The sequence below is a fragment of the Pristiophorus japonicus genome, chromosome 18, assembly GCF_044704955.1.
Source record: "Pristiophorus japonicus isolate sPriJap1 chromosome 18, sPriJap1.hap1, whole genome shotgun sequence".
Taxonomy (NCBI): domain Eukaryota; kingdom Metazoa; phylum Chordata; class Chondrichthyes; family Pristiophoridae; genus Pristiophorus; species Pristiophorus japonicus.
In genome coordinates, this window is record NC_091994.1 from 53,453,921 (window position 1) to 53,470,922 (window position 17,002).

Below are 17,002 nucleotides of genomic sequence, written 5' to 3' on the forward strand. Positions count from 1 at the left end.
CTGAACCTCAGTTCACGCACTTTGAATCTGTAGGAATTGGATGAACCTTTTTAGGTCTCATCAATTGAAATGCTCTTGTTGACCTCAAGAGCCATTATTCTGAAACTGATTAAACTAGTAAAAACATTAAAGAACATTTCTTTCCTGATACCCTTTTAAACTCCCTCAGTTTTCCAATCTCTCTGAATTTAAGAGGATGGAGAAATACTAGCTCCACATGTATACTTACTATATCTGTTGTAATTAAACCTTGTGCTATTCTATTCCATTAATCCCATAGAAAAAGAGAATGTGGCTGAGAGTTCGGGGAAAGCTTATAGTTCTGTTCCTACAGAGGAGGAATCCCCTGAAGATGCACAGCTATTGCTATTAACACAATGTATGGTTGATACAGATATCGACCAAAAGGAAGTGGAGGGCGCCCTTGCGTTGGGCGTGGAGAATGACATAGATTTGGCTACAACCAAAATGGAAATAGACTCTAAGACACCTGCTGAGGAAGCGGTGGACACTGAGAAGATAGATACCAGAACTCTTGCAACAGAAAATGCTAGCAAGATAGAAGGTAGCCAGCAAGAGCATGAAGTTGAAGAGGCAAGCATTGAAAATGCAGAGCAAGAACTGCAGCCAAGAACTGAGGAAAACAAAGATGAAATCATGAAACAAGAAGATGAAGGTTCTGATGAATCAGCTAAGAAAGATCCCTCCATTGTAGAGGGCAGTGATCAGAATCAGAGGTTTGTTATTTCTCAGTTCTAGACCAGAATTCAATTCATACTAAGATCATTCCACTAAACTTACCTCATGAATTGGCCTACATAATGGCTGTAATTTTGACCGTTCCTGTAGTGTTTAAAACTCCTTTCCCCATATTGCCAAAGGGGGCTTCCTTTTACACTTTCTGCTCCCCTGCAAGCAACACAGGTAGCTCGCAAAGTGGATGTATTTTGCTTCTGTGTGCACTGTTTACTGATGGTATCAAAATAAACTGAGGCAGTTTTTGTGCAGTTCTGTTTGTAGCTGGGATATGAAATGTCATTCAAGATGTTTTAAAGTATTTCATTCACAATGATCTATAACTGCTGGGAGCTGTATTCTTTGCTGGATGTTGGAGAATTTGCTCTTAGAGTTGATGTGTTGACATCTATGTGAGTTTCTAATAGGTTTACAATTTTGTATCTTCAGCTCTGTTGAGGATGAAAATGATAATGAAACAAATCTGCAGAAAGGTAGGCCATAGAAATCGCAGTATAAAGATAATCTGAGGTTGCTTAAAAAAGTCATTTATAGACACTGTCTTGGGTGTATTTATAAAAGAAATGCAACTAAAGAAATTAAAAATACCAAAATGATAACTTGTTCTTGTAATCAGATGCTATGCTCTTCTGACTATACCACCTTTATTGACTACTTCAATTCAGTAAGCTTTCATAAGAGTATTTCTAGCACCTGCCTATTGGAGAAAATAGGTTTTTAACTTGTGTTTTGGGGTTTGTTAGTATTTGCTGATGTGTATAACAACAGTTCACTAATTTAAGTGTTCATCTCTTTTCGAAAGAGGAGCTTCAGTGATGGATGGCCTTCGATTCTTGAGATTCAAATCCTGTTTTTGGATAGGTGTTTTAAGTAGAAAGAAAGTTAGGAAGGCAGGTATCCTGCATTGAAGCATAAGCATGCTTCCTGTTATCTCTGATGGATTGATTGACATCGTCACATGCAGTGATATATTCTGCACCTTAACTACCGGTGTTCTGATTGAGCAAGGGGATCCATGCTGGTGCAACAGTAGTTGGGTTGATGGGTAAAGGGACTGATTTTTGAATATTTTCCCCCTTGTATTCTCCAATTTTAAAATTATGCCCTGTATACGCAAGTCAAGGAAGAGAGAGGAGTTGAGCATTAATCTCAGAATCTGTGCTTCTACCTGGCGACCCCATTGTGGAACTGGAGTAATTTTTGCAACATCTTGTTGGTTGATTTTGAATTTGCCAAGATTAGCAGTCCAGCTTAAGATTGGAATAAAGTCAGTGTTTTGTCACAACTAATGAAGTACCAAAGATGTCTTTTAACTCTAATATCATCAGGCATGTTTCATGGATCCAAAAGCGTATGAACATGGTACTATGCAAATAATGCTGCTGAGTTCCAGAGCTCATGTGTACAGCTAGATATAGTTCTTGTGCTGTTCCAGCATATACCCGCGTGGCCACTGAGAGCTGTATTGCCGTAGGCTTGGGAGTAGTCTAGGGTAGTTCTGGCACAGAAATAAATGGAGACTTCGAAGCAGGTTTGCTGCCCTATTGGCATTTAATAGTGAATGGTGCATAGATAGCTGAAATTGGTATATTTTGAATCTGTTGACAAGTCTGTTAGGGGGTGGCCGAGAGTGCCTCTGTCAAGAGAAAATACTGCAGCGATCTTATGTCTCTCAATCAGTTGACAGAGATAAGATTTATGAAACAAAAATTACTCCAGATATTTTGCCTACATCATATTTAAAATGTCTTTGAACAGCCCAGGTCAGTTTCATTAAATTTTAGGAGATAGTATAGAAATGAGCGACTTTACCATCGAAGTGTAATTCTCCTCAATATGGATCTTCAATTCATGATCCACAGTGATTTTATTTTCTACTTTTCTGGATTGATGCGAGACAAATACACAATGTTTTCATGCTGCATATTAATGAGAGTGCCCTGTGATACAGGACAATGTGGAAAAATGAACACCGGCAAGAACCTTCTGGTGAGCGGCCTGTCTGCTGATACCAGGGCTAATGAGTTGAAGAACCTCTTCCGTAAATATGGCAAGGTGAGAATTGTGAGAAAGTCCTGCCGTTTCCTAGTTACATAGAAACATAGAAAATAGGTGCAGGAGTAGGCCATTCGGCCCTTCGAGCCTGGACTACCATTTGTTAAGATCATGGCTGATCATTCCCTCAGTACCAGTTTCCTGCTTTCTCTCCATACCCCTTGACCCCCTTAGCCGTAAGGGCTATATCTAACTCCCTCTTGAATATATCCAATGAACTGGCATCAACGACTCTCTGCGGCAGGGAATTCCACAGGTTAACAACTCTCTGAGTGAAGAAGTTTCTCCTCATCTCAGTCCTAAATGGCCTACCCCTTATCCTAAGACTATGTCCCCTGGTTCTGGACTTCCCCAACATCGGGAACATTCTTCCCGTATCTAACCTGTCCAGTCCCGTCAGAATATTATATGATTTTATGAGATCCCCTCTCATCCTTCTAAACTCCAGTGAATACAGGCCCAGTTGATTCAGTCTCTCCTCATATGACAGTCCAGCCATCCCTGGAATGAGTCTGGTGAACCTTCGCTGCACTCCCTCAATAGCAAGAACATCCTTCCTCAGATTAGGAGACCAAAACTGAACACAATATTCCAGGTGAGGCCTCACTAAGGCCCTGTACAACTGCAGTAAGACCTCCCTGCTCCTATACTCAAATCCACTAGCTATGAAGGCCAACATACCATTCGCCCTCTTCACCGCCTGCTGTACCTGCATGCCAACCTTCAGTTACTGATGAACCATGACACCCAGGTCTCGTTGCACCTCCCCTTTTCCTAATCTACCGCCATTCAGATAATATTCTGCCTTCGTGTTTTGCCCCCAAAATGGATAACCTCACATTTATCCACATTATACTGCATCTGCCATGCATTTGCCCACTCACCTCACCTGTCCAAGTCACCCTGCAGCCTCTTAGCATCCCCCTCACAGCTCACACCACCACCCAGTTTAGTGTCATCTGCAAACTTGGAGACATTACACTTGATTCCTTCATCCAAATCGTTAATGTATATTGTAAAGAGCTGGGGTCCCAGCACTGAGCCCTGCGGCACTCCACTAGTCACTGCCTGCCATTTTGAAAAAGGACCCGTTTATCCCGACTCTCTGCTTCCTGTCTGCCAACCAGTTCTCTATCCACGTCAGTACATTACCTCCAATACCATGCGCTTTGATTTTGCACACCAATCTCATGTGCGGGACCTTGTCAAAAGCCTTTTGAAAGTCCAAATACACCACATCCACTGGTTCTCCTTTGTCCAATCTGCTAGTTACATCCTCAAAAAATTCCAGATTCATCAAGCATGATTTCCCTTTCATAAATCCATGTTGACTTGGACCGATCCTGTCACTGCTTTCCAAATGCGCTGCTATTTCATCCTTAATGATTGATTCCAACATTTTCCCCACTACTGATGTCAGGCTAACCGGTCTATAATTACCCGTTTTCTCTCCCTCCTTTTTTAAAAAGTGTTACATTAGCTACCCTCCAGTCCATAGGAACTGATCCAGAGTGGATAGACTGTTGGAAAATGATCACCAATGCATCCACTATTTCTAGGGCCACTTCCTTAAGTACTCAGGAATGCAGACTATCAGGCCCCGGGGATTTATTGGCCTTCAATCTCATAAATTTCCTGAACACAATTTCCCACCTAATAAGGATATCCTTCAGTTGCTCCTTCTCACTAGACCCACTGTCCCCTAGTACATTCGAAGGTTATTTGTGTCTTCCTTCGTGAAGACAGAACCGAAGTATTTGTTCAATTGGTCTGCCATTTCTTTGTTCCCCATTATAAATTCACCTGAATCCGACTGCAAGGGACCTACATTTGTCTTCACTAATCTTTTTCTCTTCACATAGTTATAGAAGCTTTTGCAGTCAGTTTTTATGTTCCCTGCATACTCTCGTACTCTATTTTCCCCCTCTTAATTAAAATCTTAGTCCTCCTCTGTTGAATTCTAAATTTCTCCCAGTCCTCAGGTTTGTTACTTTTTCTAGCCAATTTATATGCCTCTTCCTTGGTTTTAACACTATCCTTAATTTCCCTTGTTAGCCACGGTTGAGCCATCTTCCCCGTTTTATTTTTACTCCAGACAGGGATGTACAATTGCTGAAGTTCATCCATGTGATCTTTAAATGTTTGCCATTGCTTATCCACCATCAACCCTTTAAGTAGCCTTTGCCAGTCTATTCTAGCAAATTCATGCCTCATACCGTCAAAGTTACCTTTTCTTAAGTTCAGGACCCTAGTTTCCGAATTAACTGTGTCACTCTCCATCTTAATAAAGAATTCTACAATATTATGGTCACTCTTCCCCAAGGGGCCTCGTACAACAAGATTGCTAATTAGTCCCTTCTCATTACACATCACCCAGTCTAGGATGGCTAACTCTCTAGTTGGTTCCTCGACATATTGGTCTAGAAAACCATCCCTAATACACTCCAGGGAATCCTCCTCCACCACATTGCTACCAGTTTGGTTAGCCCAATCAATATGTAGATTAAAGTCGCCCATGATAACTGCTGTACCTTTATTGCACACATCCCTTATTTCTTGTATGATGCAGCCGCCAACCTCACTATTACTGTTTGGTGGTCTGTACACAACACCCACTAGCGTTTTCTGCCCTTTGGTATTCCGCAGCTCCACCCATACCGATTCCACATCATCCAAGCTAATGTCCCTGCTTACTATTACATTAATTTCCCCTTTAACCAGCAATGCCACCCCGCCTCCTTTTCCTCTCTGTCTATCCTTCCTAAATGTTGAATACCCCTGGATCTTGAGTTCCCAGCCTTGGTCACCCTGGAGCCATGTCTCTGTGATGCCAATTACATCATATCCACTAACTGCTGTCTGCGCAGTTAATTCGTCCACCTTATTCCGAATACTCCTCGCATTGAGGCACAGAGCATTCACGCTTGTCTTTTTAACACACTTCGCCCTTTTAGAATTTTGCTGTAATGTGGCCCTTTTTATTATTTGCCTTGGGTTTCTCTGCCCTCCACTTTTACCATCCTCCTTTCTATCGTTTGCTTCTGCCTCCATTTTATTTCCCTCTATCTCCCTGCATAGGTTCCCATACCCCTGCCATGTAGTTTAACTCCTTCCCAACAGCACTAGCAAACACTCCCCTAGGACATTGGTTCCGGTCCTGCCCAGGTGCAGACCGTCCGGTTTGTACTGGTCCCACCTCCCCCAGAATCGGTTCCAATGTCCCAGGAATTTGAATCCTTTCCTTTTGCACCACTCCTCAAGCCACGTATTCATGTGAGCTATCCTGCGATTCCTACTCTGTCTAGCACGTGGCACTGGTAGCAATCCTGAGATTACAACCTTTAAGGTCCTACTTTATAATTTAGCTCCTAGCTCCCTAAATTTGTCTTGTAGGACCTCATCCCGTTTTTTTTAACCTATATCGTTGGTACCTATGTGCACCACGACAACTGGCTGTTCACCCTCCCTTTTCAGAATGTCCTGCACCCTCTCCGAGACAACCTTGACCCTTGCACCAGGAAGGCAACATACCATCCTGAGTCTCGGTTGTGGCCACAGAAACGCCTATCTATTCCCCTTACAATCGAATCCCCTATCACTGTAGCTCTCCCACTCTCTTTCCTGCCCTCCTGTGCAGCAGAGCCACCCACGGTGCCATGAAGTTGGCTACTGCTGCCCTCCCCTGATGAGTCATCCCCCTCAACGATGTATCTGTTTTGCAACGGGATGACCGCAGGGGACCCCTGCACTACCTTCCTAGCACTGCTATTCCTGTTGGTCACCCATTTACTATCTGGTTGTGTACCCTGTACCTGCTATTCACGTTATTCTCAGCATCATGCATGCTCCAGAGTGAATCCACCCGCAGCTCCAGTGCCGCAATGCGGTCCGTCAGGAACTGGAGGCAGAAGCGTCCCTGACATCGCACATTGTACAGGAGGAGCATAACACACGTCCGAGCTCTCCTGCCATGACTTAACCTTTAGATTCACTTAATTTGGCAACAACAATGCTAACTGTTACTTACTGATATAGAAAAGAAAAAGAAAAACTATTTACCAATCACTTACTCCCTTGGCTGTGACGTCACCTTTCGATTTCTTTCTACTTCTTTTTGCCTTCTCCCTGCAGCTGCACCGGTAGGCCTCTCCAACGCACGAATTCCCGAATGCTGAACTCGCGGCCTTTATAGGCCTCCGACCCCGGACTCCCGCCTCTCCGACTCTCAAACTCCCGACTGCTGAATTCGCGGCCTTTATAGGCCTCCGACCCCAGACTCACGCCTCTCCAACTCACAAACTCCCGACTGCTGAATTCGCGGCCTTTATAGGCCTCCGACCCCAGACTCCCACCTCTCCGACTCACAAACTCCCGAATGCTGAACTCGCGGCCTTTATAGGCCTCCGACCCCGGACTCCCGCCTCTCCGACTCTCAAACTCCCGACTGCTGAATTCGCGGCCTTTATAGGCCTCCGACCCCAGACTCACGCCTCTCCAACTCACAAACTCCCGACTGCTGAATTCGCGGCCTTTATAGGCCTCCGACCCCAGACTCCCACCTCTCCGACTCACAAACTCCCGACTGCTGAATTCGCGGCCTTTATAGGCTTCCGACCCCGGACTCCCGCCTCTCCGACTCACGAAGAGTTGTTACTGTCAATGATATACCTGAAGGTGAGCAACAAAATAGGGTGTAATGAAGAGGAGTGGTGTGTCACAGTCCATGCAGAAATAGTTTGACTTTTAACTCTTGATGTGATTGAATTATATCTGCATTTTTGCAAGTTTTTAATTGGATGCATCTCATGGTCCTCCCATTATGTGCTCCATTCTAAATCCGAAGCACTGCTCTGAACCACTGTCAGACTTGAATGTTTGTGGGCCTTGTTCACTGATGGCACTTTGCATTCAGGAAGGCAGATGGGACAGTGGAATGTTGCCTATCACAGTATCACAGCTCTGCCCTGATTGACTTCTTAATATTGAAATTTGTTCAATGTGTTTATTTTCAAATGCAAAACTCTATTCTACAGTATGCTGTAACAGCACGAAGTAAAATTTATAGCACAGTAAGTGTATTATGCTACATTACCCTGTGTGCTGTATTACCTCACGCAGTACAAAGCAGCACTTTGGTGTTTAAGGAATACATTAAATGTTTTGCTTTGTGCAGTCTATGGCAATGCTGCTTTATGTGTAGAAATAAAGTTAATACCAATTTACAAAGTGTTTGGGCTAAGCCTGGATATTAAATTATTAATAGTTTTAGTGATTAATTGTCGTGCACAGAACTTCATCAAAAACATTTACTTTTCGTACAATTTGGGACTTTTATACCGTCCTTTGAGTAAATCAAGTTTGCTCTATCCTCTGAAGAGGTGGAATATGCAGTTGTACCTTTTAAAAAAAAAAAAAAATAGCATGTTTATTGAGAAGTGCAGGTGAAAGGGCGTAACTGAGATTGAAAAGCATAGGACACAAGACAAAGTAAGTCAATGGGAAATAGTTTGTTAACACCAAGCTAGAGTTTTAACGGGCTGTAGATTATAGCAGAGGGGGAAAGCGAAAACAAACTAAGGAGTTCCATTGCTTCGAAGTCCTGGGAAAGAATGAGTTAGAGATGATGCAGTGAGTATTGATTTCAATAAAGTGAGGGTGCAGAGAGGAGCAACAATGTTAAGACGACATATTTGGAGCTTAGGATGGACAAGAAAGTTGATGGACAACAAGAGCCCGGGGGAGCAATAATCAAAGGAGTATTGATAAGTAGATGATTACAAGAGACTAGAGGTAAGAGAAGGTTCCTTATATTACATGAACCTTTTCTTATCTTCTGTCCAGAGTGCTGGAATATACTTCATATGGGAGCAATATCCAAGCTTTGGACAGACTTGTCTTCTCAGAGTTCTGAGGAAATGATAAATGGTTGACATAGAATCATATGTCAGCACAGAAGGGGTCCATTTGACCCATCATGCTTATCCAATTAATCCTACTTCCCTTCTGCTTCCCCATAGCCATGTATTTTTTTTCCTTTTCAGTATTTATCCACTTCTCTCCAATGTTACTATTAAATCTGCTTCCACCACCCTTTTCAGGCAGTGCATTCCAGATCACAACAGTTCACTGTAAAAAAAAAAAAAAAAAAGTTTCCTCGTGTTGCATCTGGTTCTGAGAGACGAAACTGAGCTTCTTTGAGACAGATTTAACAATGAAGAAGGTATGGGAGTTCCATTTGAAATTGGAGTTGATGGTGAGACGAACAATGTCAATAGTTGATGAGGCCGAAATTCAGCCCCGCCAGAAACTGGTCGCACTTACTGTTTTTCTTGCAAAATTCAGCTTTGTCATTTTTTTTCCCCCGAGTGGGGTGGAAGTTGGTCATAATGGGGGCGGGAGCAGCGTGTCTGTCATAATGGGGGTGGGAGCGGAATGTCCGTCATAATGGGGGTGGGAGCGGAGTGTCCGTCATAATGGGGGCGGGGCTGGGAGCGGAGTGTCCTTCATAATGGGGGCGGGAGCAGAGTGTCCGTCATAATGGGGGTGGGAGCAGAGTGTCCGTCATAATGGGGGCGAGAGCGGAGTGTCCATCATAATGGGGGCGGGGCCGGGAGCGGAGTGTTCGTCATAGTGGGGGCAGGACATACTCTCTGCTGCTGTTGGTCATCGGCGCCGGGCTGGTGACGTCATCGCACTGGCGCATCAACACTTCTCTCCCCTTCAGTAAAAGTAAGATTGCGCCCTCCCCTTCAGTAGAGGCCACTCCGCCATTTAACACGCACTGCAAACAGAGTGCACCGACAGAACAAACTGTCGCTGGCACTGTGCGGCGGCCGGAAGATTTTCTACGGAGTATTTTGCTTGCGGGGTGGTGCGCGCTTTGATGACGCACTTAGGAGGGTTCGGCAGCAGTGGGGCGGAAATGAGGACCGCCGGAAAAACCACCAGGGAGAATTTTGCGAGCGGCGGCTATTCAACAACTACACCACTGCGTGGCCACCGCTTTCCGGCGGTAACAGGCCTTGTCGGGAAGCCCCGGTAACTGTTGGCAAGAGATGAATAAGTTGACAGTGAAGAAAGGAACCAGATTTGCATTGCTCCATCAAAAAATATGGAGGAGATCAAGATTTAATCATTATGCTTCAAGAATGAAGATTGTGTGAAAAGTTGTCAGCAAAAGAGTGGATTGGGTTATAGGATGAGTGAAGGACATTATTGGTGTGAAAGAGGAGCACATTCCAAGAGAACAGAGTACCGAGTGGACGGACAAACTATTAGCAGCACAACTGAACGTGATAGGAAGCGAGACAGCAACGGATATAACTTTGGAAGACCTACGTTGGTAATTTGTTTAAAACGTGTATGATGCCTAACTCCTCACAGGCCTTGAACATGCCGAGTGTGTTCATATTATGTTGTAGTTGTAGCTCTTGGGATTTATTGCATGCTGTCTGGAGTGTGTTGTGTTGCACTTTCAACAGATAAGAAAACATTCATCCAAGTGCCATCATTGTTTAATAGAAAAATCTTAACTGTGGTAGAGACCTGCTGAATATGTTCTTTTTATTCTCAGAATGGACACTGCTGGCAAGGCCACAGTTACTCCCCTTCCCTGAGAAGATGTTGGGCCCACTTGATTGTTTTTGCAACCAAGTGTCCACTCTTGACGGCATTGGAGTCACGTAGGCCAGATAGGATGGGAAGAAAGGTTTCCTTCCTTGAAGGATAGTAATGGACCATTTGGGTTTTACGGGAAACGACCATTTCCTGGTTACAACCCACAATTGAACAGATTTATTGAATTCATTTTCAGAACTTGGCCGTGGCAGGAGTTCAACTCTCAACCTTTGGGTTACTAGTCCAGTGCCGTCATCATTGCACTATTAATTGATCCTTTCTCTTTAGGTAATTTGTGCAAAAGTGGTAACTGACGCTCGCAATCCTGGTCAACATTACTATGGATTTATAACCATGTCAACTGTCAAGGAGGCAACAAAATGCATCACAACTCTGAATCAAACTGACATAACTGGACATACCATCACTGTCGAACCGGTGAGTACAAAGAAAATATCACTGGCCACAGCTAAGCAAGATGGTACCTATGTAAAAAAATTGTCCGGAAGGTTAAGAAATCAATGTTCCTTCTGGCTTTCTGATTTGTCCATGCTAAGCATTGTCGTGTGATTAGCCCTTGCTAACTACAACAGGATCTGGATAAAACATAGAATATACTGTTGGACTGAGTATTAATCAAGCAATAAGGAGATTGTAGCAAAGGTAATGCAATAATCGTGGGGGACTTGAATCTTCTTATAGACTGGACAAATCAAATTGACCAAAGTAGTTTGGAGGATGAGCCAGAATGCATTTGAGACAGTTTCCAGAACAATACATTGTGGAACCAACCAGAGATGAGGCTATTTTAGATCTTGTCTTGTGTAATGAGACAGGGGCTGAAATTCATGCGCCGGAGTGGTGGTGACGTCATTGTGCATCTGGATCACCACATATCTCCCCTGCTTTAAAAGGGAGATAATCAGCGAATGTTTAGGATCAGCCACTGGGCCAGCAAGGAGGGTTTCAGCCGGGCTAGCGGGTGCCAGGCTGCCTGTTGGCAACCCAGCTGACCTTGGGCACGATAGTTAGGCCGACATAGAAGTCGGCCGGCAAAAAAAATAAAATGATGGCCGCAGCAGTGAGCCCTTGCCTTTAATGGCCGCCGCGCAGCCAGGGCTTGCAGTAAGAATAGAAGGTGCACCGACAGAAAAAGTTGGCTGGATTCGATTTTTTTTTTGGGCTGAATATGGACGGAGGTAGGTGGTCCTGGTGTGAGGCGTGCACTGATGGCGCATTTACGGGCGTTTGGCAGCGGTGGGGCGGAAGTGGGGACCGCCAGAAAAAAAAACCCTGCCTAATTTAGCTTGTGGCAGCCATTCGACCAGAAATCAACGGCCATTGGATTCCGCCGCATGGCCACCAAAAAACCACAGTAACGGACCTTATCTGGACCCTGAATTTCGGCCCCAGGATTAATTAGTAATCTCATGGCAAGGGATCTTCTGGGGAAGAGTGATCATAATATAGAATTTCACAATGAGTCTGAGACTGACATAGTTAAATCCGAAACTAGAATATTGGACTTAAATAAAGCCAATTGCATAAATATGCGGGCAAGTTGGCTAAGGTAGATTGAGAAATTAGATTAAAAGATAAGCAATGGCGAACTTTTTTTTTTAATTCATAATTCTCAATGAATGTACATTCCATTGAGAAATAAAAACTCCACGGAAAAGTGATCCATCTGTAGGTAACTAAAAATGGTTAAGGATAGTATTCGATTTTTCTTTTATATTCCTTCATGGGATGTGGGCTTTGCTGGCAAGGCCAGCATTTATTGCCCATCCCTAATTGCCCTTGAGAAGGTGGTGGTGAGCCTCCTTCTTGAACCGCTGCAGTCTGTGTGGTGAAGGTACTCCCACAGTGATTTTAGGGAGGGAGTTCCCTGATTTTGACCCAGCGACGATGAAAGAACAGCGATATAGTTCCAAGTCAGGATGGTGTGTGACTTGGAGGGGAACTTGCAGGTGATAGTGTTCCCATGTGTCTGCTGCCCTTGTCCTTCTAGGTGGTAGAGGTCGAGGGTTTGGGACGTGCTGCCGATGAAGCTTTGGCGAGTTGCTGCAATGCATCTTGTAGATGGTACACACTGCAGCCACGGGCAGGGAGTGAATGTTTTAAGGTGGTGGATGGGGTGCCAATCAAGCGGACTGCTTTGTTCTGGATGGTGTCATCCAGGCAAGTGGAGAGTATTCCATCACACTTCTGACTTGTGCCTTGCAGATGGTGGAAAGGCTTTGGGGAGTCAGGAGGTGAGACGCTCGGCACAGAATACCCAGCCTCTGACCTGCTCTTGTAGCTCTTGCAGTTAAGTTTCTGGTCAATGGTGATTTCCAGGATGTTGATGGTGGGAGATTCAGTGATGGTAATGCCGTTGAATGTCAAGGGGCGGTGGTTAGACTCTCTATTGTTAGGAATAGTCATTGCCTGGCACTTGAGTGGCGCAAATGTTACTTGCCACTTATCGGCCCAAGCCTGAATGTCATCCAGGTTTTGCTACATGTGGGCATGGACTGCTTCATTATCTGAGGGCTTGTGAATGCACAGCGTTCAGTTCCAATCATCAACGAACATCCCCACTAGAGGGAAGGTCATTGATGAAGTAGCTGAAGATGGTTGAGCCTAGGACACTGCCCTGAGGAACTCCTGCAGTGATGTCCTGGAGCTGTAATGATTGACCTCCCAACAACTACAACCATCTTCCTTTGTGATAGGTATGACTCCAGTCAGTGGAGAGTTTCCCCCCTGATTCCCATTGACTTCAATTTTACTAGGGCTCCTTGATGCCGCATTCAATCAAATGCTGCCTTCATGTCAAGGGCAGTCACTCTCACCTCACCTCTGGAATTCAGCTCTTTTGTCCATGTTTAGACCAAGGCTGTAATGAGGTCTGGAGCCGAGTTGTGGCAGAACCCAAATTGAGCATCAGTGAGCAGGTTATTGGTGAGTTGGTGCCGCTTGATAGCACTGTTGACTACACCTTCCATCACTTTGCTGATGATTGAGAGTACAGTGTTGGGGTAGTAATTGGCCAGATTGGATTTGTCCTGCTTTTTGTGAACAGGACATACCTGGGCAGTTTTCCACATTGTCGGATAGATGTCAGTGTTGTAGCTGTACTGGAACAGCTTGGCTAGAGGTGAGGCTAGTTCTGGGGCATAAGTCTTCAACACGACAGGCCTTTGCTGTATTCAGTTTGCTCAGCTGTTTCTTGATATCACGTGGAATGAATCGAATTGGCTGAAGACTGGCTTCTGTGATGGTGGGAACCTTGGGAGGAGGCAGATAAGGATCATCCACTCACCATTTATCGCTGAAGGTAGTTGCAAATGTTTCAGCCTTGTCTTTTGCACTCGTATGCTGGGCTCCATCATCATTGAGGATGGGGATATATATGGCGTCTCCTCCCCTCGTTAGTTGTTTAATTGCCTGCCACCATTCACGACTGGATGTGGCAGGACTCCGAGCTTTGATCTGATCCGTTGATTGTGGGATCGCTAGCTCGGTCTATAGCATGCTGCTTCTGCTGTTTAGTCCTGTGTTGCAGCTTCCCCAGGTCTACACCTCATTTTTAGATACGCCTGATGCTGCATGCTCTTCTGCACTCCTCATTGAACCAGGGTTGGTCCCCTGTCGTGATGGTAATGGTAGAGAGAAGGATATGTCGGGCCTTGAGGTTACAGATTGTGATGGAATACAATTCAACTGCTGCTGGTGGCCCACAGCACCTCATGGATGCCTAGTTTTGAGCTGCTAGATCTGTTCTGAATCTATCCATTTCATCATCATCATCGGCAGTCCCTCGGAATCGAGGAAGACTTGCTTCTACTCTTAAAATGAGTCCTTAGGTGGCTGAACAGTCCAATACGAGAGCCACAGTCCCTGTCACAGGTGGGACAGATAGTCGTTGAGGGAAAGGGTGGGTGGGACAGATTTGCCGCATGCTCTTTCCGCTGCCTGAGCTTGATTTCTGCATGCTCTCGGCGATGAGACTCGAGGTGCTCAGCGCCCTCCCAGATGCACTTCCTCCACTTAGGGCGGTCTTTGGCCAGGGACTCCCAGGTGTCGGTGGGGATGTTGCACTTTATCAGGGAGGCTTTTGAGGGTGTCCTTGTAACGTTTCCTCTGCCCACCTTTGGCTCGCTTGCCGTGAAGGAGTTCCGAATAGAGCGCTTGCTTTGGGAGTCTCGTGTCTGGCATGCAGACAATGTGGCCTGCCCAGCAAAGCTGATCGAGTGTGGTCAGTGCTTCAATGCTGGGGATGTTGGCCTGGTCGAGGATGATAATGTTGGTGCGTCTGTCCTCCCAGGGGATTTGTAGGATCTTGCAGAGACATCGTTGGTGGTATTTCTCCAGCGACTTGAGGTGTCTACTGTACGTGGTCCATGTCTCTGAGCCATACAGGAGGGCGGGTATTACTACAGCCCTGTAGACCATGAGCTTGGTGGTAGATTTGAGGGCCTGATCTTCGAACACTCTTTTCCTCAGGCGGCTGAAGGCTGCACTGGCGCACTGGAGGCGGTGTTGAATCTCGCCATCAATGTCTGCTCTTGTTAAGAGGCTCCCGAGGTATGGAAAACGGTCCATGTTGTCCAGGGCCACGCCGTGGATCTTGGTGACTGGGGGGCAGTGCTGTGCGGCGAGGACAGGCTGGTGGAGGACCTTTGTCTTACGGATGTTTAGCATAAGGCCCATGCTTTCGTACGCCTCAGTAAATATGTTGACTATGTCTGGAGTTCAGCCTCTATGTGCGCAGATGAAAGCGTCGTCCGCGTAATGTAGCTCGACGACAGAAATTGGGGTTGTCTTGGACCTGGCCTGGAGATGACGAAGGTTGAACAAGTTCCCACTGGTTCTATAGCTTAGTTCCACTCCAGCGGGGAGCTTGTTGTCTGTGAGGTGGAGCATGGCAGCGAGGAAGATTGAGAAGAGGGTTGGGGCGATGACGCAGCCCTATTTGACCCGGTCCAGACGTGGATTGGGTCTGTAATGCATCAGTTGGTAAGGATCATGGCCTGCATGTCGTCGTGGAGCAGGCGGGGGATGTTGATGAACTTTTGGGGGCATCCGAAACGGAGGAGATTGCTCCATAGACCCTCCCGGTGTCAAAGGTCTTTGTAAGGTCGAAGAAGGCCATGTATAAGGGCTGGTGCTGTTCCCTGCATTTTTTCCTGCAGCTGTCGCGCTGCAAAAATCATGTCCGTTGTGCCCCGTAGTGGACGAAATCCGCACTGTGACTCCAGGAGGAGCATAGGGAGAAGACGGTTGAGGAGGACTCGAGCAACAGCTTTCCCAGTGGCTGATAGCAGGGAGATTCCTCTGTAGTTGCCGCAGTCGGACTTGTCCCCTTTTTAAAAGATGGTCACAATCACTGCATCTCTGAGATCTCCCGGCATGCTCTCCTCCCTCCAGATGAAAGAAATGAGGTCATGTATTCACACCAACAGTGCCCATCCGCCATACTTCAGTGCCTCAGCAGGGATTCCATCCGCTCCCGCAGCCTTGTTGTTCTTAAGCTGCCTTATGGTTTTTTCCACCACGTACAGTGTTGAGGTTTTTAGCACGGTGCTATCCCATTTAGCACGGTGGTAGTGCCACATAACATGGAGCGTGTCCTCAGTGTGAAGACAGGATTTTGTCTCCACAACGACTGTGAGGCGGTCACTGCTACCAATGCTGCCATAGACAGATGCATCTGCAACAGGTAAATTGATGAGGACAAGGTCAAACATAGAAACATAGAAAATAGGTGCAGGAGTAGGCCATTCGGCCCTTCGCGCCTGCACCACCATTCAATAAGATCATGGCTGATCATTCACCTCAGTACCCCTTTCCTGCTTTCTCTCCATACCCCTTGATCCCTTTAACCGTAAGGGCCACATCTAACTCCCTCTTGAATGTATCCAACGAACTGGCATCAACAACTCTCTGCGGTAGGGAATTCCACAGGTTAACAACACTCCGAGTGAAGAAGTTTCTCCTCATCTCAGTCCTAAATGGCTTACACCTTATCCTTAGACTGTGTCCCCTGGTTCTGGACTTCCCCAACATCGAGAACATTCTTCCTGCAGCTAACCTGTCCAGTCCAGTCCGAATTTTATATGTTTCTATGAGATCCCCTCTCATCCTTCTAAACTCCAGTGAATAATTCCCAGTCGATCCATTCTCTCCTAATATGTCAGTCCAGCCATCCCATCAGTCTGGTGAACCTTCGCTGCACTCCCTCAATAGCAAGAACGTCCTTCCTCAGATTAGGAGACCAAAACTGAACATAATATTCCAGGTGAGGCCTCACCAAGGCCCTGTACAACTGCAGTAAGACCTCCCTGCTCCTATACTAAAAACCCCTAGCTGTGAAGGCCAACATACCATTTACCTTCTTCACCGCCTGCTGTACCTGCATGCCAACTTTCAATGACTGATGTACCATGACACCCAGGTCTCATTGCACCTCCCCTTTTCCTAATTTGCTGCCATTCAGATAATATTTTGCCTTCATGGTTTTTGCCCCCAAAGTGGATAACCTCACATTTATCCACATTATACTGCATCTGCCATGCATTTGTCCACT

The 17,002-nt window shown here is 45.7% G+C and overlaps 1 protein-coding gene across 3 annotated transcripts in view; it reads left to right on the forward strand.

Annotated features, from left to right (window-relative positions):
• Positions 1-17,002, forward strand: part of LOC139228731 (scaffold attachment factor B2-like) — a 94,822-nt gene that overhangs the window by 32,235 nt on the left and 45,585 nt on the right. For all 3 annotated transcript variants that reach the window (XM_070860034.1, XM_070860032.1, XM_070860033.1), the window contains 4 exons: positions 395-737; positions 1,186-1,229; positions 2,708-2,811; positions 10,717-10,866. In XM_070860034.1, the coding sequence (XP_070716135.1) occupies positions 395-737; positions 1,186-1,229; positions 2,708-2,811; positions 10,717-10,866 (641 nt within the window). The remainder of the gene's footprint in view (positions 1-394; positions 738-1,185; positions 1,230-2,707; positions 2,812-10,716; positions 10,867-17,002) is intronic.